Source organism: Bos mutus, chromosome 26 (assembly GCF_027580195.1).
Source record: "Bos mutus isolate GX-2022 chromosome 26, NWIPB_WYAK_1.1, whole genome shotgun sequence".
Lineage (NCBI taxonomy): Eukaryota > Metazoa > Chordata > Mammalia > Artiodactyla > Bovidae > Bos > Bos mutus.
In genome coordinates, this window is record NC_091642.1 from 29183269 (window position 1) to 29205423 (window position 22155).

At 41.4% G+C, this 22155-nt stretch overlaps 1 protein-coding gene across 3 annotated transcripts in view; it reads left to right on the forward strand.

Moving 5' to 3' along the window:
* The window catches only part of FBXW4 (F-box and WD repeat domain containing 4), an 83817-nt gene that overhangs the window by 8452 nt on the left and 53210 nt on the right, over nt 1-22155 (forward strand). For all 3 annotated transcript variants that reach the window (XM_070363514.1, XM_070363515.1, XM_070363516.1), the window contains exons 2-5: nt 9015-9110; nt 12188-12373; nt 12807-12939; nt 18731-18825. In XM_070363514.1, the coding sequence (XP_070219615.1) occupies nt 9015-9110; nt 12188-12373; nt 12807-12939; nt 18731-18825 (510 nt within the window). The remainder of the gene's footprint in view (nt 1-9014; nt 9111-12187; nt 12374-12806; nt 12940-18730; nt 18826-22155) is intronic.

Below are 22155 nucleotides of genomic sequence, written 5' to 3' on the forward strand. Positions count from 1 at the left end.
TGGTGCTGCCTTTTCTTTCTTCCCTGTAGATCCAGGGAATCGTCCCTGACCTCCTATGTTTCTTTGAATTTCATTTAGGAAGTCCATGTTGAAAAGGTGAGTCAAGATTCAGATACAGGTGGTGTGTGTGACTAACGGGCCTCCCTCCAGAAGTGAGTTACTAAAGGAGAGCCTCTCTTCATCCGTTATCTTGGCTGCGGTCTGACTTTATCATAATGGCCTAGCAACTGGTGATGTAAAAACATTCTGGGTGGCGTCTGGTTCATGTTCTCTCCATCTCTTCATCCAGGCTGCAGGGGCACCAGCGATTTTGAAGCCTGGCCACTTGGGCTGAGAACCTGTTTTGGTGATTAATATGAAACACAATCACAAGATTAAAAACAGTAAAAAAATAACCCTGGGAAGCAGAGCAGTATAATTATTCCTCGCATTTCAGATGGGGAGCCCAGGGAAAAGTCATTGTGATGATATGAGAACCAAGTTCACTTCTGAGTCTGGTAGTGCCTGATTCATGACTCAGAAGATGGCCTGTTCACAAAAAATAGTGGCATCTTTCTTGCTGTTGTTTATTGTTAGAAAGTGCTAGATCAGCCTTTCTGAAAGCTGTATTGTGGGATTCTTAAAAAACTGATTCTGTGATTAAATGAGTGTGGGAAATGCTGTGCTCCATATCCCCTCTTTTGAGAGCTCACAATGCCCACTGGTAAGTTAAAGGAAGTCCTGTACAAGAGAGACCTGTTTACTTTTGTTTCAGCATTGTCCAAAATGTTTTGGACATCAAATTCTTCTTTCTCCCGCTTAATATCTTCTAATGTCTTGCATAATACAAACACTGATCAAGTGCCCTGCAAATTTAGATTTTGACCAATAGCAGAAGGAAATGAATGTGAACACGGTCTTAAATCCTAAACCCACATAAAGAATCAGGGTTATGCCCATTGCTTTGGACAACTTTGACATGTGAGTGCCACATTAAGATACTTCATCTGCTCAGATTCCTTTCCTTGAGCCTCTCTAGCATAAGAATTTGGTGGCCTTGGTTGAATTTCTGAAGATGTGGTATTTTGTACATTTTTAGGAAAGGCCTTTGGAGCTTGAAGGTAGTGTGTCTAGGCTCTTGAAAAATCTGTAAGTCTTGTTGAAAGTGTGACTTGCCAAAGGGAGAACTGTACTTTTGAGAACTTGCTTAAGCAGTTCCTAGGCAGTATCTATCAAAATACCTATTATACTAGGAACAAGGTTCTTACCTTTTGTGTCTAAGACATATTTTTGTGTGATAGAACTTTTGATAGTACATTAAAGGATTAAAAGATGAACGTCTTCTTTTAAAAAAGCTGGCTTCAGAAAGTTGAAAAACCTGTCCATTTACTTGCTTTGGTATGTTAATGTCTGAGTAGAACTGTTTACTGCCCTGACCTTGTACTCTTATATCTTTAGAGGTTAAGTTCATGTATATTGCTCTGAACATGCAGTCTTTTTTTTTTTTTATGTAGCAAATTGTGTCATAAGCTGTATTGTGGCTCAGCAATTTGTCTGACAGATGTTTTCATAAAAATGTGGATCTTTGGTTGAGTGAAAATAAGGTCTATAAATCATTAAAAAATTTATAGCAGACTTATTTAAGGTTCCTGGTATATCACTGCTCTGAAGCATACTAGTTGAGATCCACTTTTAGAAGTACTGAGAGTTTTAAGACTCAATTTTGTGGAAATTATGACTGTGTTGGACAACTGAGGCATACAGCTATGCAAAGCTAACAATGCCATAGTTTACGGTAGGTTCAGTCTAAGGGTTCACATGAGAGAGAGAAGAATGTTGGAGGAGTCAGAGAAGTAGCGGCTTAAAGCTGGATTTTGAAGAATGAATGGATTTGACTAGGTCCCAAAGTGGGAAGTAAGCATTTGTTGGGGACAAAGGTAGGCTGGTCTGGCAATATAGGAGAAGATATGGGGATAGGAATGTAAAAAAGAGATATGGCTTGGTGGGAGTTCAGTTGTGGAGTGTGAAGCCCTGGGAGATGAGGTTGAACAAGTATGGGGAGCTGACACTTGGAGGCCTTTCAAGGGATATGTGGGTCTGCTCCATGCTCTCCTTGTGCTCTCTGTCCTGTCGTCGTGCTGGGCATGTTCTCTGTAATCTCACTTCACCTTGGGTCTTGAGGCTGTTCCCTATTCCTGGCCTGAAGGATAAGAGTTTAACACAATATATGGTTTTTCATTGATTTAATTTGAACCTTAATTATAGACCTCTGCTCCTGAGGCCATTGGAGGATTTAGTGTAACATATGTATGAAGGAAGAGTTAGAAGCTTCTTGTCTTGGACTGTTTAAATACTTGTGTATACATTAAAGCGAAAGTCTTAGTCTTGGTAGCAGCACTGGTAGGCACAGGCTGTATGGGGGAAATCTGCTTACCAGTGAGCAAAAAGAGCAAAGAATTGAGAAAATGTTGAATTAAAACTCCAAGCCCCAGGCATCATTTTGCATAGTCCTGTCCCCGCTCCTTAGCCCAGTGCCCCTTGAGATGGCCTTGTTCTGTGCTTGTGGACAGATACCCTCCTCTCCTGAATTCCCAAGGCAGCAAGATGTTATATTTATGGAAATCATGTCAGTCAGCAGCAGGTAGGTAGCATGCATGGTATCAAGGGGAATCAAACTTCCAAGGTGAGCCAGAGAGGGAAATTGATTTGTGATCCAGGAGGTTTCTGATCTCAGAGACTGTGTGGATATGACTTCTCTAGTATACTCACACCTCCCCCCTTCATCCCTCAGCCATTTTTCTTCAAATTCGGTTTATTTGTTTGCTTTTGGTTTGGAGTGTGAATGAGGAGAGGTGAAATGAAAGGGAACTCTAGATAACTGCCTAGATTAATTTCTGTCTCTCTGGACTCACTGTTGCCAAGATTCTAAGGGGCCTGATAGCTTACTGTGGGTGCATGTTGTGTTGTTTTTGTTTAAAATAGGTCATGCACCCAGGAATGCAGTCGAACTATAATGGTGACTAAGTGCCGGAAAGCTGAGAGGGAGGGGGGCCAAGTGGAAAAATGAGCCTGAGGCAAGAGAAAAGAGGGCTGGGAAAATGGAAGTTCCACCAGGCCCACGGGCCAGGTTAGAGATTTCTCCATGCATTAACAGCTGCGCCAGAGGTTTATTTACAGGGCACTAATCATTTTGGGGGGAGCACCCCCACTTTACACCACTGACTGTCAAAGGAACAGCCAACCGGAGAGCGTTTCTGGGATGGGAAGCAAGAGTCCCTGCTGAATTGCCAGGGGCACGTGCTCCTGTCTTTTCCATCTCTTTGGATGCCTTGTTCTACCAACTCCCTTTAACTAGGCTGTGATAGGTCCCCACAGGGAGGGAGGGCTACTTGTTTTCAGAGAGAGAAATTTTTTTTTTTATTCCTCCTGATTTTTCAAGTGCTAAAGCCAGTAAGAATATACATATGATTTGGCCACCAACTAGGTAGGGAAATTAACCATCAGGAAGAATCGAACAAACAAAAGGGATTAAAAAAAAAAAACTGTGTTAAGCTGCTTTTAGCAGAGTGGTACTGTTTCTCACTATTTCTCAAGTGAAAGCCAAGTGGAACATTTTTTTAGAGTTGAAATTTGTTTTGAAGGGCCAGAGCCAAGTACTTTGATTATGTTGTTGTTTGTGGGAGAGGATGCCTGCACCTGCCGCTTGATAGCAGCTTCTAAAGTTCAACTTTGAAATTCTTGCTGCTGTGATCAGGCCCTCAGGGCAGTGTTTTGTTTGACCTTTAGTAAAGTGTCACCAAATGGCATTTAAGTGACCAGGGAGATGAGAGAAATATTGTCCTTATCCTACTTCAGGAAGTATATTGATTCTTTCCCCTTTATTTCCTTCTTGTATGATCCAGAATATTCAATTTTTGGTTTCACCTTTACCTACTAACTTAGAGCTAAAACTGAGGACCATAAAAGACAGTTAACAGGATGGACCAAAACAATTGAAGTGTTAGTGAAAAAGATTAGACTTGCTGTTAAACTTTATCTCCAAGTCTGTCCCAGATATGAAAGAGGAGATTGTTCATGGCTAACCTCAGTTTTCTAACCATCTAGCAGTAGTGTAGATTGCTATGTAGAGACGTGAGACTGAAGACTGCGTTCACCCAGTGGAAGAACTCAGTAATATATTTTAGCTTTAACATGTGTGTACCCAAATCCTAATCATTCAGCCTGACTTTAAAAGAATAATTTCTAAGAGATGTAATTAAATTAGAAAAATAAATGATTATTAGATTAGCTATAGTGATGTTACCATTTGTCAATATAAACTACTACCGTATATAAAAAATAAATAACCTTTTTCATAGTGATTTGTAACTTATCTGTTATTTTGTGTTAGTTGTCATTTTAAAACATCACAATTGCATGAAATACTGTCCTTATTTCATATGTGCAGAAAATGGACAATAGAAAAATTAGGTAACCAAGGTTGTAAGAGGCAGGACTGGGGCTCGGGTAAGTTTCCTACATTTGCATACTGTGCCTGTCTCACAACTCATTTAATCTATTAGTTAAATGAAACTCAATAAAAAGGTTAAAGGTAAAATGAAAAGACCAAACTATCAACAGTTATGTGATGCATATTAAAAAGAAATACTCACTTCCTAAAACTCCATCTGTTTACCTCTTCTGAGCTATTTATGGATACATAGTTTTATGTAGTGTTTTTATAAATTAGACTTTATTTTAAAATTACCACTATTGTTATAGTAATATCCAAAATGTTTTGCAGTGTTCACATTTGTCATTTCTCATAGCCATATTTATTCTATTGCATTAGTATACCATTTTCCCCCACAGATAGACATTTGGGCTATTTCTAGATTTTAGCTATTTCTAGATTTTAGCTCTTAATATACAGCTATAACTACAAATATCTTTGTAAAAAATATTTTTCTTTTGAATTATTTCTTTGTGAGACAGTGTTGGGAATGCTGGGTCGGAAGCTGTCCTGTAACAACTTTTCTTGACAGAGTTCCTTTCTGAAAGACTGTATTAGCAAGCCACCAGCAATATGTAAACAAACCCAAACCCTTTTATCAAACCAAAGCTAGCATGTGATTTTTCCACTTAATAGATGTGAGGTGGTACTTTATTAATTGTTTTAATGTGCATGTTTGTAAACTCTTATTGTTTCAGGATGTTTCTGCAGTGTTTATCATGTGAACACTGTGTGCCTGTTCTTATCTGCTATTGGATATTGATGACTGGGTATCGGAGACAGGCTGTTATCCTGATAGATTTTTATCAGTCCCCTAAAAGCTTTAGGGATAAAACTTGTACTCATAGCATTAATTGTTAGCCTTCCCCTACTATGTTACTTTCATTTTGTTCTTTTTTTTCCTTCTTTGCAGTATGTAAAATTTAAATACTTAAAAACCTTCTAGTTAAAATCTTTTAAATTTACTCTTTCATTTTGGGAAAATATACATATGAGATGAGAATTTTTGCTCTATTGATATCTATCCAGTTTTATCAAGAGCATTATTATTTTAATGAATGTTTTTATCTTTACCAAAATATTACATTGTAGAAAAATTGGGAAATAACATAAAAACACAAAGAAAAAAGTAAAAACACCCAAAGTTGGCTACCCAAAGTTGACTACTTTGGAGTCTATTCTAGGCATGTATATTTTTCTTCTTTCCTTTCTTTCTAGTAAGGCTGGGAGATGTTATACAAACCCAACAGCCCTAATTAAGTAGTGATTTCTTTCCTTACTTTACTTTGTTGCATTATTAAATTCATATCAGTTTGGATCGTTTCTGGCAAAGATTGACATGAAATAATGGATATATAAAAATCAAAATGTCTACATGGAAAAAATACTATGAAGTAAAATAAAATAGTAAATTAGGAAAAGATTGACATCACAGAATATATAAAGAGCCTTTACAAACACACAAGTAAAAGACCATAAGCCTAATTGGAAGAGGAACAAAGAACATAGATGAGCATTTCGTAGAAGAAATGGCTTTCAGACATGACCAGATATATTCAGTCTTAGCCATAATTAGAAAAAATACATGTTTGAACAACAGGGAGGAATCTTTTTTTGCTTCTTAGAATGGCAAAAGATAAAAAGAAATTTTAAAAGTTTTAAAGGAAAGATATACACATCTGAATGCAGAGTTCCAAAGAATAGCAAAGAAAGATAAGAAAGCCTTCCTCAGTGACCAATGCAAAGAAATAGAGGAAAACAATAAAATGGGAAAGACAAGAGATCTCTTCAAGATGTTAAGAGATACCAGGGGAACATTTCATGCAAAGATGGGCACAATAAAGGACAGAAACGGTATGAACCTAACAAAAGCAGAAAATATTAAGAAGTGGCAAGAATACACAGAAAAACTGTACAAAAAATATCTTAATGACCCATATAACTATGATGGTGTGATCACTCAGCTAGAACCAGGCATCCTGGAATCTGAAGTCAAGTAGACCTTTGAAAGCGTAACTACGAACAAAGCTAGTGGAGGTGATGAAATTCCAGCTGAGCTATTTCAAGCCCTAAAAGATGATGCTGTGAAAGTGCTGCACTGAGTATGCCAGCAAATGTGGAAAACTCAGCAGTGGCCACAGGACTGGAAAAGGTCAGTTTTCATTCCAATCCCAAAGAAAGGCAATGCCAAAGAATGTTCAAACTATCACACAATTGCACTCATCTCACATGCTAGCAAAGTAATGCTCAAAATTCTCCAAGCAAGGCTTCAGTGGTACGTGAGCTGAGAACATCCAGATGTTCAAGCTGGATTTAGAAAAGGCAGAGGAACCAGAGATCAAATTGCCAACATCCATTGGATCATAGAAAAGGCAAGAGAATTCTAGAAAAACATCTACTGCTTTATTGATTATGCCAAAGCCTTTGACTGTGTAGATCACAACAAACTGTGGAAAATTCTGAAAGCGATGGGAATATCAGACCACCTGACCTGCCTCCTGAGAAATCTGTATGCAGGTGAAGAAGCAACAGTTAGAACCGTATGTGGAGCAACAGACTGGTTCCAAATAGGGAAAGTGGTACATCAAGGCTGTATATTGTTACCCTGCTTATTTAACTTCTGTGCAGAGTACATCATGTGAAATGCTGGGCTGGATGAAGCACAAGCTGGAATCAAGATTGCCGGGGGAAATACCAACAACTTAAGATATGCAGATAACACCACCCTTATAGCAGAAAGCAAAGAGGAACTGAAGAGCCTGTTGATGAAAGTGAAAAAAGAAAGTGAAAAAAGAAAGTGAAAAAAATGGGCTTAAAATTCAACATTCAAAAAATGAAGATCATGACATCTGGTCCCATCACTTCAGGCAATTAGATGGGGAAAAAATGGAAGCAGTGACAGACTTTATTTTCTTGGGCTCCAAAATCACTGCAGATGGTGACTATAGCCATAAAATTAAAAGACACTTACTCCTTGGAAGAAAAGCTATGACCAACCTAGACAGCATATTAAAAAGGTCTGTCTAGTCAAAGGTATGGTTTTTCCAGTAGTCATGTATGGATGTGAGAGCTGGACCATAAAGAAGGCTGAGTGCTGAAGAACTGATGCTTTTGAACTGTGGTGTTGGACAAGATTCTTGAGAGTCCCTTGGACTGCAAGGAGATCAAACCAGTCAATCCTAAAGGAAATCAGTCCTGAATATTCATTGGAAGAACTGATGCTAAAAAAAAAAAAAAAAAGAACTGATGCTGAAGCTCCAATGCTTTGGCCTCCTGATTCAAAGAACTGATTCATTGGAAAAGACTCTGATGCTGGGAAAGACTGAAGGCAGGAGGAGAAGGGTATGACAAAGGATGAGATGGTTGGATGGCATCACTGATTCAATGGACATGAGTTTGAGCAAGGTCTGGGAGTCGGTGATGGACAGGGAGGCCTGATGTACTGCAGTCCATGGGGTCACAAAGAGTTGGACACAACGAGCGACTGAACTGAAGATCATGAAAAATAAGGAAAGACTGAGAAACTACTGTTAGACCAGAGGAGACTCAGGAGACACAACTAGATACAATGTGGGTACTAGATGGGATCCTGGGAAGATCTGTCCTGTGACTAGTCTTGTGTAAGTCTTCCTGTGAGCATATGTTTTCAGTTCTTTTGAGTAATGGACTGTAGCCTGCTGGGCTTCACTGTCTGTGGAATTCTCTAGGCAAGAATACTGGACTGGGTAGCCATTTCCTTCTCCAGGGTATCTTCCTGACCCAGGGATTGGATCCGAGTATCCTGCATGCAGGCATTCTTTACTATCTGAGCCCCTATGAAAGCCTCAATTGCTAGGTCATAGAGTAGGTGTATGTTTAGATCAATAATAAACTGCCAGACCTTTTCCCAAAGTGGCTGTACCATTGTCATCTCTCACCAAGAATGTAGGAGAGTTCCTTGTTAGACTTCAAAATATATACATATACAAGGATATTTGGGGGGTATAGTCCTCTCAGTCAAATATATGTTTTATGAATACTTTCTCCCAGACTGTGGCTTGTGTATTCATTTTGATGGGCAGAAAATTTTAATTTTGATAAAATCTAATTTGTTGGATATTTCTTTTGTATTATTGCTTTGTGTGTCTTAAGAAACTATTGTCTACTTTGACTCACAGAGCTATTTTTATATTTTTTTCTCTGACAGCTTTATAGTTTTAGATTTTATGTTTAAATCTGTGATCTGTTTTTAATTAATTTTTTTGTATGGTGTGAGGTAGGGATATTTTCCACATGGCTAGCCAGTGGTGCCAGTCCTTTCTGTTACCCTTGCTCTGTTAGATTGCTTTGGCATCACTATGGACACTGCAGAGCACAGGCTGCTGTTCTCGGCTCTCTTGATTATCCTAATGTGGGAGAGAAGAGTTATCTCTTTCATATCTCCTAACCTCTTCACTTCTATCCAGATATTTTCTGGATGTTCCTGAGTCCTGACTCATAAGCCCAGGGAGTTTTTTGTGGTTGTCAGTGTAGTGACTGGATTATCTCCTCTGTCTGGACATAGGATGGCCAGTGTACCAGTAAAGGAACGAGTGAAGATATCTCAGAACTGGAGGTTGGGGCGCTGCCGAGAGGGGATTCTGCTGAAGTGGAGATGCAGGTAAGTGGCCTCTTGACTCCTTTAAAGCTCCCTGGGACATAAAAGCATACTGGGAATGAAAAATCTAGTCCGAGCTGGAGTATAAATGTGCCTGACTTGGGTGATGAGCCAGTGGTGATTCTTTAAACACCATGAAGGGGGCATCAGAAGGACAACTTTTTTTTTCACATTTGAAAAAAGATTACCCCCCCAAAAATGTACTTTAATTTAACAGAGCCTGTATTTTTATGATTATAAAAATAATAAATGTTTATTGTAGAAATTTGAAAAGAAAAGAAAAAGTTAAAGAAGAAAATAAACTTATCTAAATCCTACCACTCAGAAGTAACCTCTGTTAATACACCTCATCAAAAGAAAGAAATGAAGCCAATACTCCACCTCATCTTGTTTTATAATTTTTTTTTTTAAATGTTCTACTCTAGGGAGTTACACCTTCCCTCTTGGCTTCCTGTAGTGCTCTCCCTTACTTTTATTAAAAAGCTAAATAGGATCTGAAGGTTTGGATATATATGTTATAGGAGGCAGAGCTTAGGAAAAAATGGCAGGAGATTTAAATAATGGCTTTGGCACTGCTGATGCCACAGATTTTATACCTCACTGATGCTAAATTATTCCAGTTATTATTTGATTACCAAAAAGTACTCCTTGTTAATTGGTTGGAATGGACAGGGAACAGCATGATTCCACATTCCAGTTGACCTGGAGCTCTGCTCATAGGGCCAGGCAGGCTTCTTTATGTGATGAAGAAGTGTCCAGTTTTGCTTGTATCCAACTTCTGCTGCTTTCACTGACACGAGTTCCTGTGAATTATGTGGTAGTGGTGATGGTAAAGAAACTTGGGAAGAAAGATGAACTTGTATGAGAAAGGGCTTTACCTTCTGCTTCCTATTTGCCTTTTGTTGCCAGAAGGAAGAGTTTATTTCTCTATCAAGGTTTTGTTCCTGATGTCTTTTTGGGCTGGTTTCAAGCAGTGTGGCAAATAAATACGCAAAATGGTTACTAGGCTGCCCCGGGATTCTCCACTGTTCACCTGGCATGAACCTGGTTTCTTATTCTGGGCAAATGGCTATTTACCAGATGGCTCTAAACACATGAATTCCAAACCCTTCTGTTTGTTGCCCACTTGAGTATGCCACAAACTTGTGCAAGGGCATGTTGAAGAGGAATGTGCATAATGAATGAGAGTGCAGGCATTTGTACACTATACATGTTCCATATAATATATGCACACACTTGTTAAAATCTCATGTGCAGAAACTAGTTGCTACAAAGTCCAAGCTGCATTTAATGGTCCGTCAAGTCAATTTGCAGAACTTTTGTACATTCCCATGACGCTTGTATTAAGGAGTCCGGGGAAGAAACACAGCCCAGTTTGCTCAGACATACTTGGCAGTGGAAGATGGTTTCTCTATAAGTGGGGATGAATCATCTGTCCCTATGCTTTGCTTGGGACATGGTAGCTCCAGGACCCTGCTGTGGTGTAGGACAGTCTGTGGGGATGTACCTTGGGAAAGGAGCTTAGTCCCCACCAGAGAGCATGGTGTCTGGCAGAGTCCTCTTTGTTTTTAAGGCTTACTCCATGCCATGGGACTGGTCTGTGGCTTCCAGTGTTTCTTCTTCCTGCCAGATTGTGGTTAGAATCTTTTAACTGTTTGTGGATTTCTCTTATCAGCTTTCTGTGAGAGCCAATCATTTCTCTGTAGTCACTGAACTGTAGTACACTGCTCTGCAGCTGTGTTTTGCCATTGCCACACTTAGCCTCTAGTACAGAAACTTAGATATCCTCTGAGAGGATCTAGGTATTTAATCAGTACATTAGCATCCTTTCCTAAACGGCTTTATTCCTTTCACTTAAAAGTGGCCCCTTTGCTCTAGTAGGACAAGGGAATGGGGCTTCCCTAGGCTCACTCTTCTCTTTTCTCTATCACACCCTAATTGATCTATTGGGAAAAAGGTGTGTATGGGAGTCTTAGAATCTTGAAACTTACCAATTAATCTTCAGATCAGTGAGGACACAGAATGAAAATTATTTCATCTGAGTGGAAGGTTTCTTTTTGCTCTTCCCCACCCCTCAATTATTGCTTTTTTTTGGTGGGGGGGGCGGGGCGGTGCTCTGTCTACTCAAAAGAAGTCTGTAGGTAGCCAGTAATTCAAGTCTTAAACATTCTCCATTTATTTATTTAGACATCATGGGTAGCTGGGCTTCCCTGGTGGCTCAGACGGTAAAGAATCTTCCTGCAATGCAGGAGACCTGGGTTCCATCTCTGGGTCGGGAAGATCCCTTGGAGAAGAGAATGGCTACCCACTCCAGTATTCTAGCCTGGAGGATTCCAAAGACAGAGGGTCCTGGCAGGCTACAGTCCATGGGGATCACAAAGAGTCAAACACAACTGATCAGCTAACACTTGATTTTCACGTGGGTAGCTAGGGGGATAGTTCCCTGACCAGGGATTGAACCCCAGGGCCTTGGCAGTGAAAGTACCGAGTACTAATCACTGGACCACCAGGGAACTCCCAAGCATTCTCCTTTTGAAAGTGACTATTTAATGGGTCTTTTATTCTGACTTTGCAAAGAAGATAAGTAAGTAAATGAAAGTCGCTCAGTCATGTACAACTCTTTGCAACCCCATGAACTATATACAGTCCATGGAATTCTTCAGGCCAGAATACTGGAATGGGTAGCCTTTCCCTTCTCTAGGGGATCTTCCCAACCCAGGGATCAAACCCAGGTCTCCCACATTGTGGGTGGATTCTTTACCAGCTAAGCCACAAGAGAAGCCGAAAGAAGATAGGGTCACCACAAAGCTTAATCACTCTAGTTTTCTAGGGAGATAATGATAAAGAAGATATTTCTAGGGAAATAGTGATAAAGAAGATAGGGTCACCACAAAGCTTAATCACTCTAGTTTTCTAGGGAAGCCTAAGGGTAGGTGTTAGTTTTGAAGGAGGGGAGTGAGATATAGACTTAGCCTTACAGGTAAAGCTAAGTTGGGGATTGGTCAGCCTTTCTAAAGACTGAAGTTGAATTTTCCTGCTATATCTTGATGATCCTTAAATTTTGTTTTTCATCTCTGCAGTCAGATGCCCTGGATGCAGCTAGAGGGTGATTCTCTGTACATATCCCAGGCTAATTTCATCCTGGCCTATCAGTTCCGCCCAGATGGTGGCAGCTTGAACCGGAGGCCCCTGGGAGTCTTTGCTGGACATGATGAGGACGTTTGCCACTTCGTGCTGGCCAACTCGCATATTATCAGTGCAGGGGGGTAAGTGCTGCAGGCTTCTCCTTCCTTCCTCCTCAATATTCTTCAGAGACCTTCTGCCTGCCTCTGACTTTTCTGTCTCTACTCCAAAAGGATGAGTAGGGAGACTAGAAGAAGGGGTAATGTTTTTTTTTCCATTTAAAGCGGGTACTTAATAGGGTAAGCTGGAAAAGGAAAACAGGAAGAACCTTTAATGAAAAGGGAGCTGGCTTTGATACTCTCAAGGGGGAGATTTGTTTTGTCTCTCAGCTTTCTTCAGCCCCAAGTGTACTGAAGAAGTAAAGGTATCTAGAAACTCAGCACCTTATTGGGCTGAATTGCCTAAAGCTTAGCAAATTGGAAGTCATTGGAGATTTGGGCTGTTTCTATAGACTTGTTCTCTTCCTGCAGAGAAAGTAATTGGCTCTCAGGGGTTGGTTTCTTATTTTTCTCCTAGAGATGGGAAGATTGGTATTCATAAGATTCATAGCACCTTCACTGTCAAGTACTCAGCCCATGTACAGGAGGTGAACTGTGTGGACTGCAAAGGGGGCATCATTGTGAGTGGCTCCAGAGACAGGACAGCCAAGGTGAGAGCTCCTCCTTACATACTGCTATTCCCTCCTGTCTATAGGGAGTGGGGAAGGAGGGGGTGGATAGGAGCTTGAGTTTCAGGATTGGCGGAAGGCATTGAGTTGGGGCAGCAGGGGAACGGCACAATAAAGAACTCACTTATGTGCCTCTGGCATGCAGCTTGCCATGCCAGGCTGTGTCCCTGCCAGCTGGCCTGGGAAAGGAGTGGACAGTGGCTGGGAAGTTTGCCACTCACTTGAAATGTGGCGTGAACTCAAAAACACAGGGCCTGGCCAGCTTTTCCTCCCTGAGCTGAGTTTCCTCAAGTTTGTGGGTTGAGTTCTAACCCCAATATTTTATTTTAAAATCTCCCACCTTTTGCTCACTCTGTGTTTGGGAAGGTTAATTTTTTACCACCTTGTTTATAAGGAATCGGGCTGATAATTAAAATGTGTTTTTACTGCTTCTCTGGAGAGTGATGTGGTTAGTAAGCAGTGGAAAGACAATGAGAGGAGGGCATTGTTTGTTGTGTCATTGCCAAGTTGCCTGGTCTAAACTCAGACATCTGCCGAGGCCCAACAGAATGAGACTGATAAGTAGCATGACCCCTGCTTTATGGACTCAGCTCCTTCATGTCTGGGTTAAATAGGCTTCCATATGTGAGACAGAGAAGAACTTTCTCCATCTCTGTGTCCATCCCTTGCCAGGGCTCATATATGCCTGGTCCTTTGGGGAGGCTGTGGGAACTTTGCTGACAATTCAGGTGATGGTGCAGGAAGCTTGATAGGTTCTTGCTTGTGTGGTTTCCCAGCGTCTGGAGACTCCACATTGCTAACAGGAGCAAAATGCTTGTCCATGTCAGCTAATGGGGCTCTAAGACACATGGGGCAGAGGACTCAGGAGAGAGAAGTTGCAGTCTTTACTAATTTTTCTGACTCCATGTTCTCTTTACTGATTATACCTTCATGTAAAAATGTTGCTAATTTATGTAAAAAGGACTAAATATGTTCCTTTCTATTTATGGAAGTTTCTCCTCCCTTTGCTCATTTTTTTCTTATACTTTGTCTTCTGTCCGAGAAATGTGCTCATCAGCACAGGGAGCCTGAGAAAAATTCAGAAAATCTTTCAAACCAACACGGAAACTGAATTTCTTTTATACGAATCCTCCACCCCAAACATTTCACATTTCTGATTGGTCACCATCTTTGTACCATTCCTTGCAAAAAAACTAGCCTTAATTTTGCTATACTTCTCAGAAGACAGTTTTCTTAGAAACCTTTTGTACATGTGTGACCTAGATATTCTTGTCTCATTTTAGCATTTTATTGTCATGGCTTCAAGGTTCTCTGTGAAACCTTCAATGATATCTCTTTCTTCCATCCATTTCTCTGTAGTCTGCCACCCAGAGCAGTATACAACTAAGTTTTATGACCATATGTAGCAATTCATGGTATAGACTGATTACAGTTGAAGATTGACAGCAATTTTACTTGGAATATTGGGTTAGTTTCATGTTTTAAGTACAACTATTTAGTGTTTTAGAGTTTTTAAGCATTAAAATCAGTACTCTCTAATTCTCAAATTATCACTACAGTACATTCTTATTCCTTTTGAAGATTTCTTTTTAGTCAGTGACAGAATTCTTCCCTTGGTTCAACTCCAGGAAGCTAGTCGGCTATTTTGGGGGTTCCCAGTGACCTCTAGGCCAGCTCATCTTTTCTGGCTTTCAATAGCTGCTTCTGTCCCCTCCTTCTATTGTTGTCTTTGCATTTAGCCACCTTCATCTTCCTGGACCATTTTCATGTTACCCACAGTTAGCCTTTTATAACTGACTCTCCATTTCTTTTTGGTGACATCTGTAATTCTCCAGCTGCTTCTACAGGTTTCTAAAACCTGGACCTACATAAGAACTTAGTCATGTTCATCTGTAAACATCTGTAGACCCCTGACCCTGACCCAAGTTTCAGAATTACTGTGACTTAGCTTGGATTGCCTCTCTGGACTGACTTTAGTGAGACTGGCTCCATCCTGAGATGTGATAGAATGGTAGCTTACATTCCTGCTGGGTCTGTGCCAGGACTGATCATTTGTTCATTTTTTTCCCTTTTTTCTTCATTCTGATAAGTGCCTACTCTATGTGAGGCTTCAAAGGGGAAGAAGATAGTCTTTCTTTAAGGGGAACTGAGACTGCATGCACTAGCTATGAAGCTGGTTGGAAGTGGCCAAGTTTATGAAGTTGTAAGGCTCTGGGGAAACGGCCAGAAAGTTTTGAGTTTAGAGGGTTCACATCTGACTTGGAAGGGAAGATTTTATGAAGGAGGGGACATTTGAACTGTTGTTTTTATTTTTTATCTTTTAGGTATTTTTCAGTGCATAGGTTTGCTTTTTTTGTTTTATAATAACACAGAATGTACAGGTACTGTGCTAATAAGCCCTTTACATTTATTCATTTTCTCATTTTATTCTTTAGTGTAATTTTCCCCCACATAATTATGGTCATAATATATCTATTTTTAAAATTAATTATTATTGGAGTATAGTTGATTTACACTGTCATGTTTCTGCTGTACAGCAAAGTGAATCAGTTATACATATACTTATATCCCTCTTTTTTTAGATTCTGTTCTCATATAGGTCATTACAAAGCATTGAGTAGAGTTCCCTGTGCTATATATACAGTAGGCCTTTATTAGTTATCTGTTTTTCTTACAGTAGTGTGTATGTGTCAGTCCCAGTCTCTCAATTTATCCTCCCCTCCACGTCCCCCTTGGTAACCATTAGTTTGTTTTCTATGTCTGTGACTCTATTTCTGTTTTGTAAATAGGTTCATTTGTACCATTTTTTAGATTATACATACAAGTATTATCATATGATATTTGTCTTTTTTCTGTCTGACTTACTTCACTTAGTATGACAGTCTCCAGGTCCATCCAAGTTGTTGCAAGTGGCATTATTTCTTTGGGTATTATGACTGAGTAATATTCCATTGTATGAATGTACCACATCTTTATCCCTTCCTCTGTCAGTGGATATGTTGTCTATTGTGAATAGTGTACAGTGAACATTGGGGTACATATCTCTTCAAATTATGGTTTTCTCTGGGTCTGTGCCACAGTGGTATTGGTAGATCATATCATAGCTCCATTTTTAGTTTTTTAATGAAACCTCCCTACTGTTCTCCATAGTGGCTGAACCAGTTTGCATTCTTACAAAAGTGTAGGAGGGTTCCCTTTTTTCCATACCCTCTCGGCATTTACTGTTTGTAGATTTTTGATGACAGCCATTCTGGCTGGCGTGAGGTGGAACCTCACTTTGTTTTACACTCCTTCCCTGATAGCTGGGCTGGTAAAAAATCCACCTGCAGTGCAGGAGACCTGGGTTCGATCCCTGGATTAGGAAGATCCCCTGGAGGAGGGAAAGGCTATCCATTCCTGTATTCTGGCCTGGAGAATTCCATGGTCTGTATAGCCTGTGGAGTTGCAAAGAGGTGGGCAAGACTGAGCGACTTTCACATAGTGTATCTTATGTATACCCTGTTATGTCTACTTTATTTTTTAAGGTTTTCTATTATTATTATAAATTATTGGTCATCTTTAATGGCTTCACAATGGAACTTACAATTTAATTATTATTTTTCCTATTGGATGTTTATATCTAGCTTTTCCTGTAGTAATAAGAACCACCATTATTGATGCCTAATGCCTGCCAAATACTGTGCTTCTGTGCTAGGTGCTTTACACTTAGCTTCACTTTTCCACACTGCAACCCTAAGAGATAGGCATTACCTCCTGTTTTATACTTGAGGAAACTGAGGCTAAGAAGTTATAAAATATTCCTAACATCAGAGATACATAAGTAGCAACTAGGGTTCAAACCCAGATTTGTCTAATCCTAAAGCCCTTATGAGCTCTTCCTGCTAATGGAGCTGCAGGGAATATTTTTATCATTAGGTTTTTCTTCATTTTAGGATAATTTTCCTAGGATAGAGTCTCAGCATTAGAATTACCGGGTTCAAGACTTTGGTCCTTTTAAGGGTGTTTATACATATTGCCAGTTATTTTATAAAATGACTGTATATATGTCCACTTCCACTGAGTTACATCTTCTCCAGGGATGAGTCTGTTTGGATTTGAGCACTGAAGGTTAAGATGTGATCAGAATGCTCATGTTTTGGTGGATGGTGTGCTTCTGCAGGTCAAGAGGCCACTTTCCCTAGATTGTGCTTGAGAAATTGCAGCATGCTTCTAGAGCCACTCCTGGGAACCAGGAACTTTGTTCTGTGTTTTTTCACAGTGGGATCCATCAGCCTGTTCAGTGAAGGACTCTAGTGAATTCTGGCCTTGAGACATACTCATAGATTTTATAATCACAGTCTTTAGTGTCTCCCCACCCACCCCCAACAAGAACCTGTCTCCTCGGTAGTTTGCATCAGGGAAGAGGCAAACTTCTCTTCCAAGCTGAGCCAATCTGAAAGAGGACATTAAATGCATTTAGTTACTACCAAAGTGACCTGATCCAAAAGAATGAGCCAAAATCATGACATTCCAGGAAAAGTTGTGTTATTGACCATTGTTTTCTGCCCTTCTTCATTCAGTATCTTCTTATTAAATTTATTTTCTTTTCCCTATGTTGGGAAAAGTAACTCACACCCTCCTCCCCCTATCATAGACACACAAAACCTAAGAAACACTTTCTCCGTTTTAGAGAAGAGATACGTGATCCTAAGAAGTCAGGACCACCCCCACTCCATCACCTACCCCTTAAACTTAAGGAATGTTTCCTGAGAGTTCTTCCATCTAAGGTCCTGACTGACTTTCGTGTGTTCCCCTTATAGCACCACAGGGACCTTGAGAGGTCACTGATCCATCTGGCTGCCTCAGGATCCCTCCTCGGTTGCTGTCTGGGGACAGCCGTGTACATCTGAGGTTTCCTCTCTGTTTGGTTAGAGGCTTAGTCCCCTGTGTGTGTCATCTAGGGTAGGGTGCGGTGAGCGGGCCTTGTGCTTAATGGGAGATTTCTAAATGCACTGACCACTGAGAGGGCTCTGTGAGTGTTGATTAGAGTTAAGCCCAGAGTGGCTGCTAATGTACATTCCTGACTGATAGGGACCAGATAATGTGCTCCAAGCAATATTTTTAACCTGTAGGAGATATGGAAGCTTAAAAGAGTTAAGCTTTTTTGCTACTTTTGGTGACACTAGGTGCTAAATTCCCTGCTGACATGAATAGCACTGGATTCTGGGTATTATCAACAAACAAACAACAACACGCCACCTTCCCACTTTGAAGTCCTCTTCTTCCATTCTTCTTCCGTTGGATCTTTCTCTTTTATTCCTGTCTCTCTAATTCTACTCTAATTCTGTCTCTGTCCTCTCTTACTGGGCCTTGATGTTCTTCCGTCTGTCTACCTCTCTAAAGTAAAATCTTGGTGATAGATAGGAAAAGGAAAACCCACAAACACAGGGAGGTTACTGAGAGAGGTGAGCCTCCCCTGCTAATGCTTCTCAGTCGGATTCCAGTTGAGGAATGTGAAACCGATTCCCTAGTATAGAACTGGCTGCTGCTTAAGGGTTCTCAGGTGGAAGTGAGAGGGTGGTTAGGATTCGGAGCTGGTGTCTGTCCAGGTTAGGTAGGTAAGGCAGAAGCTGGAGAGGCCCCTCTGTGCTCCCCAGAGCTCTGTGTGTGCAGGACACAAAGATTCTCCATTCCCCCACCCGCTCGGGACAGGGACTCCACCTGGTGCATCTTTCCAGCCCCCCCACCCGATCCCAGGCAACGCCAACGAGAGCATCTCCTCTCCTGTTTCCAGGTATGGCCTTTGGCCTCAGGCCGGCTGGGGCAGTGCTTACACACCATCCAGACTGAAGACCGAGTCTGGTCCATTGCTATCAGCCCATTGCTCAGGTAAGGGAGATGTTTTGGGGTATGGTTTTGTCTTGTGAAATAATGCTTTTATTTTACAAGGCAGGTGGGCGTCATCAGGAGAGGCTTGGGGCCCATGTCCACTTGGGCTTGTGTGCAAAGTCATGTTTGTGGAGTAGATTCATTGACAACTGTAGCAGAAGTGCCGGTTTTGATGGTGGCTTTATCCTACCCTTTGGCCTAACTGGTGTTTGTCTAGTTTTACCCGTGACTAAGCATCCTGACTTCTGCTTTCTAGACTTTCTTAAACCGAGGCAGAGCCTCTCCCCAAGCAGGGTACATAGACACCCTATCTGCACCTGCTCTATCAGAGTGTTTACCTGGTGTCTTCTCCCACTTCCTTTACCCTTCACTCCCCTCCGAATGATCAATGGGACAGCTGTAGGGCTGACACCCTCCAGCGTCAGGTTTAAGTCAGTCACTTGTTTTAGGAGAGAGTTGGTCTCCCTCTTTGCTCAGCCCCCTTCAGCCTTTTTCTTCTCACCCCAAGGAGCCTGCACCCCTCCTCCTGCCCCTTCCACAGCTCTCTTTCAAACTTTTTTTCTTCCTAAAGAATTAGAGCCGATTAGCCACGTCATTAATTCTTCAATTTGACGGCTGATATAGCAGGACCTGAAACACATTGCTGACCTCAGAGCATGGAGACCCCGTTCCTTAGCATATTGATGATGAGAGAAGTTAATTAAAATTCCACAGAGCGAAGGTGTCGGCTAACCTATAAACCTGTCGCTGTTTGGAACAAATCATTCTAGCAATCCTCAGAAAAAGGGAAGGAAAGAGCAGCGGGGAGTAGAGAGGCCTAAGTGTGTGGGAGCCAAGGGTGGAAAATGGAGCTGCTGGGCTCTGGCCCCTCCTCAGTTTCTTCTTAACGCTGCCCCCTTTAAAGCCAGTTAGCCAAGCTTGTGTGTCTGTGGGCTGGATATTTATAAGGGCGGGAAGGGACAGGTGGGCTGGTGACTTCATCTTGGTGCTTACCTGAGGACTTATGCTGGCTTCAGTAGATGGGTGGGCTAGGGTGTGATTGGTGGTAGAGGGATGCTCTTCAGGATGGAGATGGCCCATGTGCTTCCTGCATGTGAATTCAGGCCAAAGACATGTACAGGCTCCTCAGCATCCCCATCTTCGTGTTCCTCTACTTCTGCCACCTCCTCTGGAGTGTGTTAGGCTACCTGTTAACAGGATAGAGCGTGGTAGCTGTTGAAGATGATGTTGATAAGAGAGGTTGAGGACAGAGTCTGCCTTTGTCACTAAGTAGTTTTGATCACAATAAACTGACTTTGGGTTTTGTTTTTGTTTTTTTGGCCACAGCTTGGAAGCTGGATTTGAGGAAAGATCTAGCTTCTTAATATTACTAGTTCTGCTGTATAACCACCACTGCTACCAGCAGCTAACATTCATTAGTCATGTGTTCTATGCCAGACCCTCTGCCAAGTCCTTGATAGGCCCCATCTTTGAAAACTGAGGTCTCATGTTTTCCTTACATTCTCCCTAAGAGTCTTCTTGGTGTCCTTACATCTTGTCTTCTTGGTGTGCTTTCTTGCCCCGGGATGATTCCTTCATTCACTATTGAGATGAACTTTTCCCCAAGTCCACAAATGATGTTTTGGACTATTTTAAAAAGTAGTTTGCATTTAGGATATTGTTGTTGTACTAAATGACCAGAGTATATGTTGGTATTCTCTCTGCTGCTTTTTGTCTTACCCCCAAAATATATTGGGATAGGGATTTTTCATCTTACATTAGATCAATTTCTTCTTACTATGTCAGTGAATCTGAATCTTTCAGTAAATTCATCCATTTTCCCAATCTGGAAAGACATTGCCTCCTAGGTGGAGGGCCTGCTCTGCGAATCTGGAATTCTGCTTTGCCACCGGCAGAGTGGCCTTGGGTAAATGCTTGAAGCCATGGTTTCCTCATCTGTTAAATATGAATACCATTTCTTTCATAATCCTTACTAGGTTATTGTGAAGATGATCTGAAATAATGAATGTGAAAATACTCTACAAAGCTTAAAGGGCTAGAGTCTTATGTCAGCCAGAATATCTCCTGCCTGGTAAAGCATTTATTTAGCGGCTTTGACTGCTCTCATGTCTCACCCTTCCCTTGGGCTTCTCCTGGCCCTCATGGAGTCACACTGCTCTTTTGCAGTCTTCTTAAGGTGACAACTCAGCAGGAATCTCTTTCCTCTCCTTTCCCCCCTTGAGTTCCTGCTCTCCATGGCTGCCTTCTGTTCCCCTCCCGGCCACCTTTCCTATTGAGTGTGGTCGTCAGTGTCACTCATGTGATGTGGCTATGAACCCCATGTGAGGAGCAGGTGGGCAGCAGCCGTCCTCCAGGACAGGTGCTCCTCACCTGCCTGACAGCGACTCATTCCCCCACTGCTCCTTGGTGTAGTGAGAAGGAACCTGGTCATTTGGGAGACCCAGCACATCTCATTCTCTTTCTTCTATTTAAAATAACTTGTCAGAGCTATTCATCATGTTTATCTTTGATGCTGGGACTTATCTGCCTTCTTTTCCTGTGTGTGTACTTAGAAACTTGTAGTATGAAATGTGAAACCTCAAGCCCTAGGCTTAATTTGAGGTGTTCATGCCTGAAAGAAAGCGGGTATTCTGTCCTGTGTCCAAATGTCAACGTCTCCTTCCTTCCTTGACATTGAGTTCTTGATTTGTAAACACTCTTGGAGGATGATATTTAATACCAGTCATGTGCTTAGAGCCACATTTAGGTACTCAAAAAACACAGAAGGAAAGCCAGTAGGCTTCAAGATGGTAGGCAAAGACCTTTCCCTCTTCCTCCTACATGCCCTCCTTGTACCAACATCTAATAACATCTTCTTGCACCAACACTAATGACTCTGTTTTTAGGATTTGTGACTTATAGATGGCAGCCCTCTTCCGGTAGAGGAGGCCTAGTCTGGAGCTGTGTGATGAGTGTGAAGAGGACAGGTTGAGATGGAACAGAAGTGAGATGCTGGAGGTGGAAGGGCATGTGTCTGGGTGTAATTGTGGGGCCCAGCTGGTCTCAGGATATATCTCCTGAGGTCACATGGAGTTCTGAGCACTTTGCCATGAGTATCACAGAAAAGCAGAGTTTTTAAAATGTGCAGTGCATTATATTGCTATTAAAAGATTATTTCTAGCTGGATATAGTAAATACTCAGAGTAGGGAAATGAATAACTGTTAAAGACTCGATTTCATCCCTTCTACTTTCCATCACTTTTTTCCTCACTCCCTTTCCTCTATGTGCCCTGTGTACAGACTGAACACTTGCTGTGGGGTGACTCTCCCAAGGATCTTACTCAGTAGTGG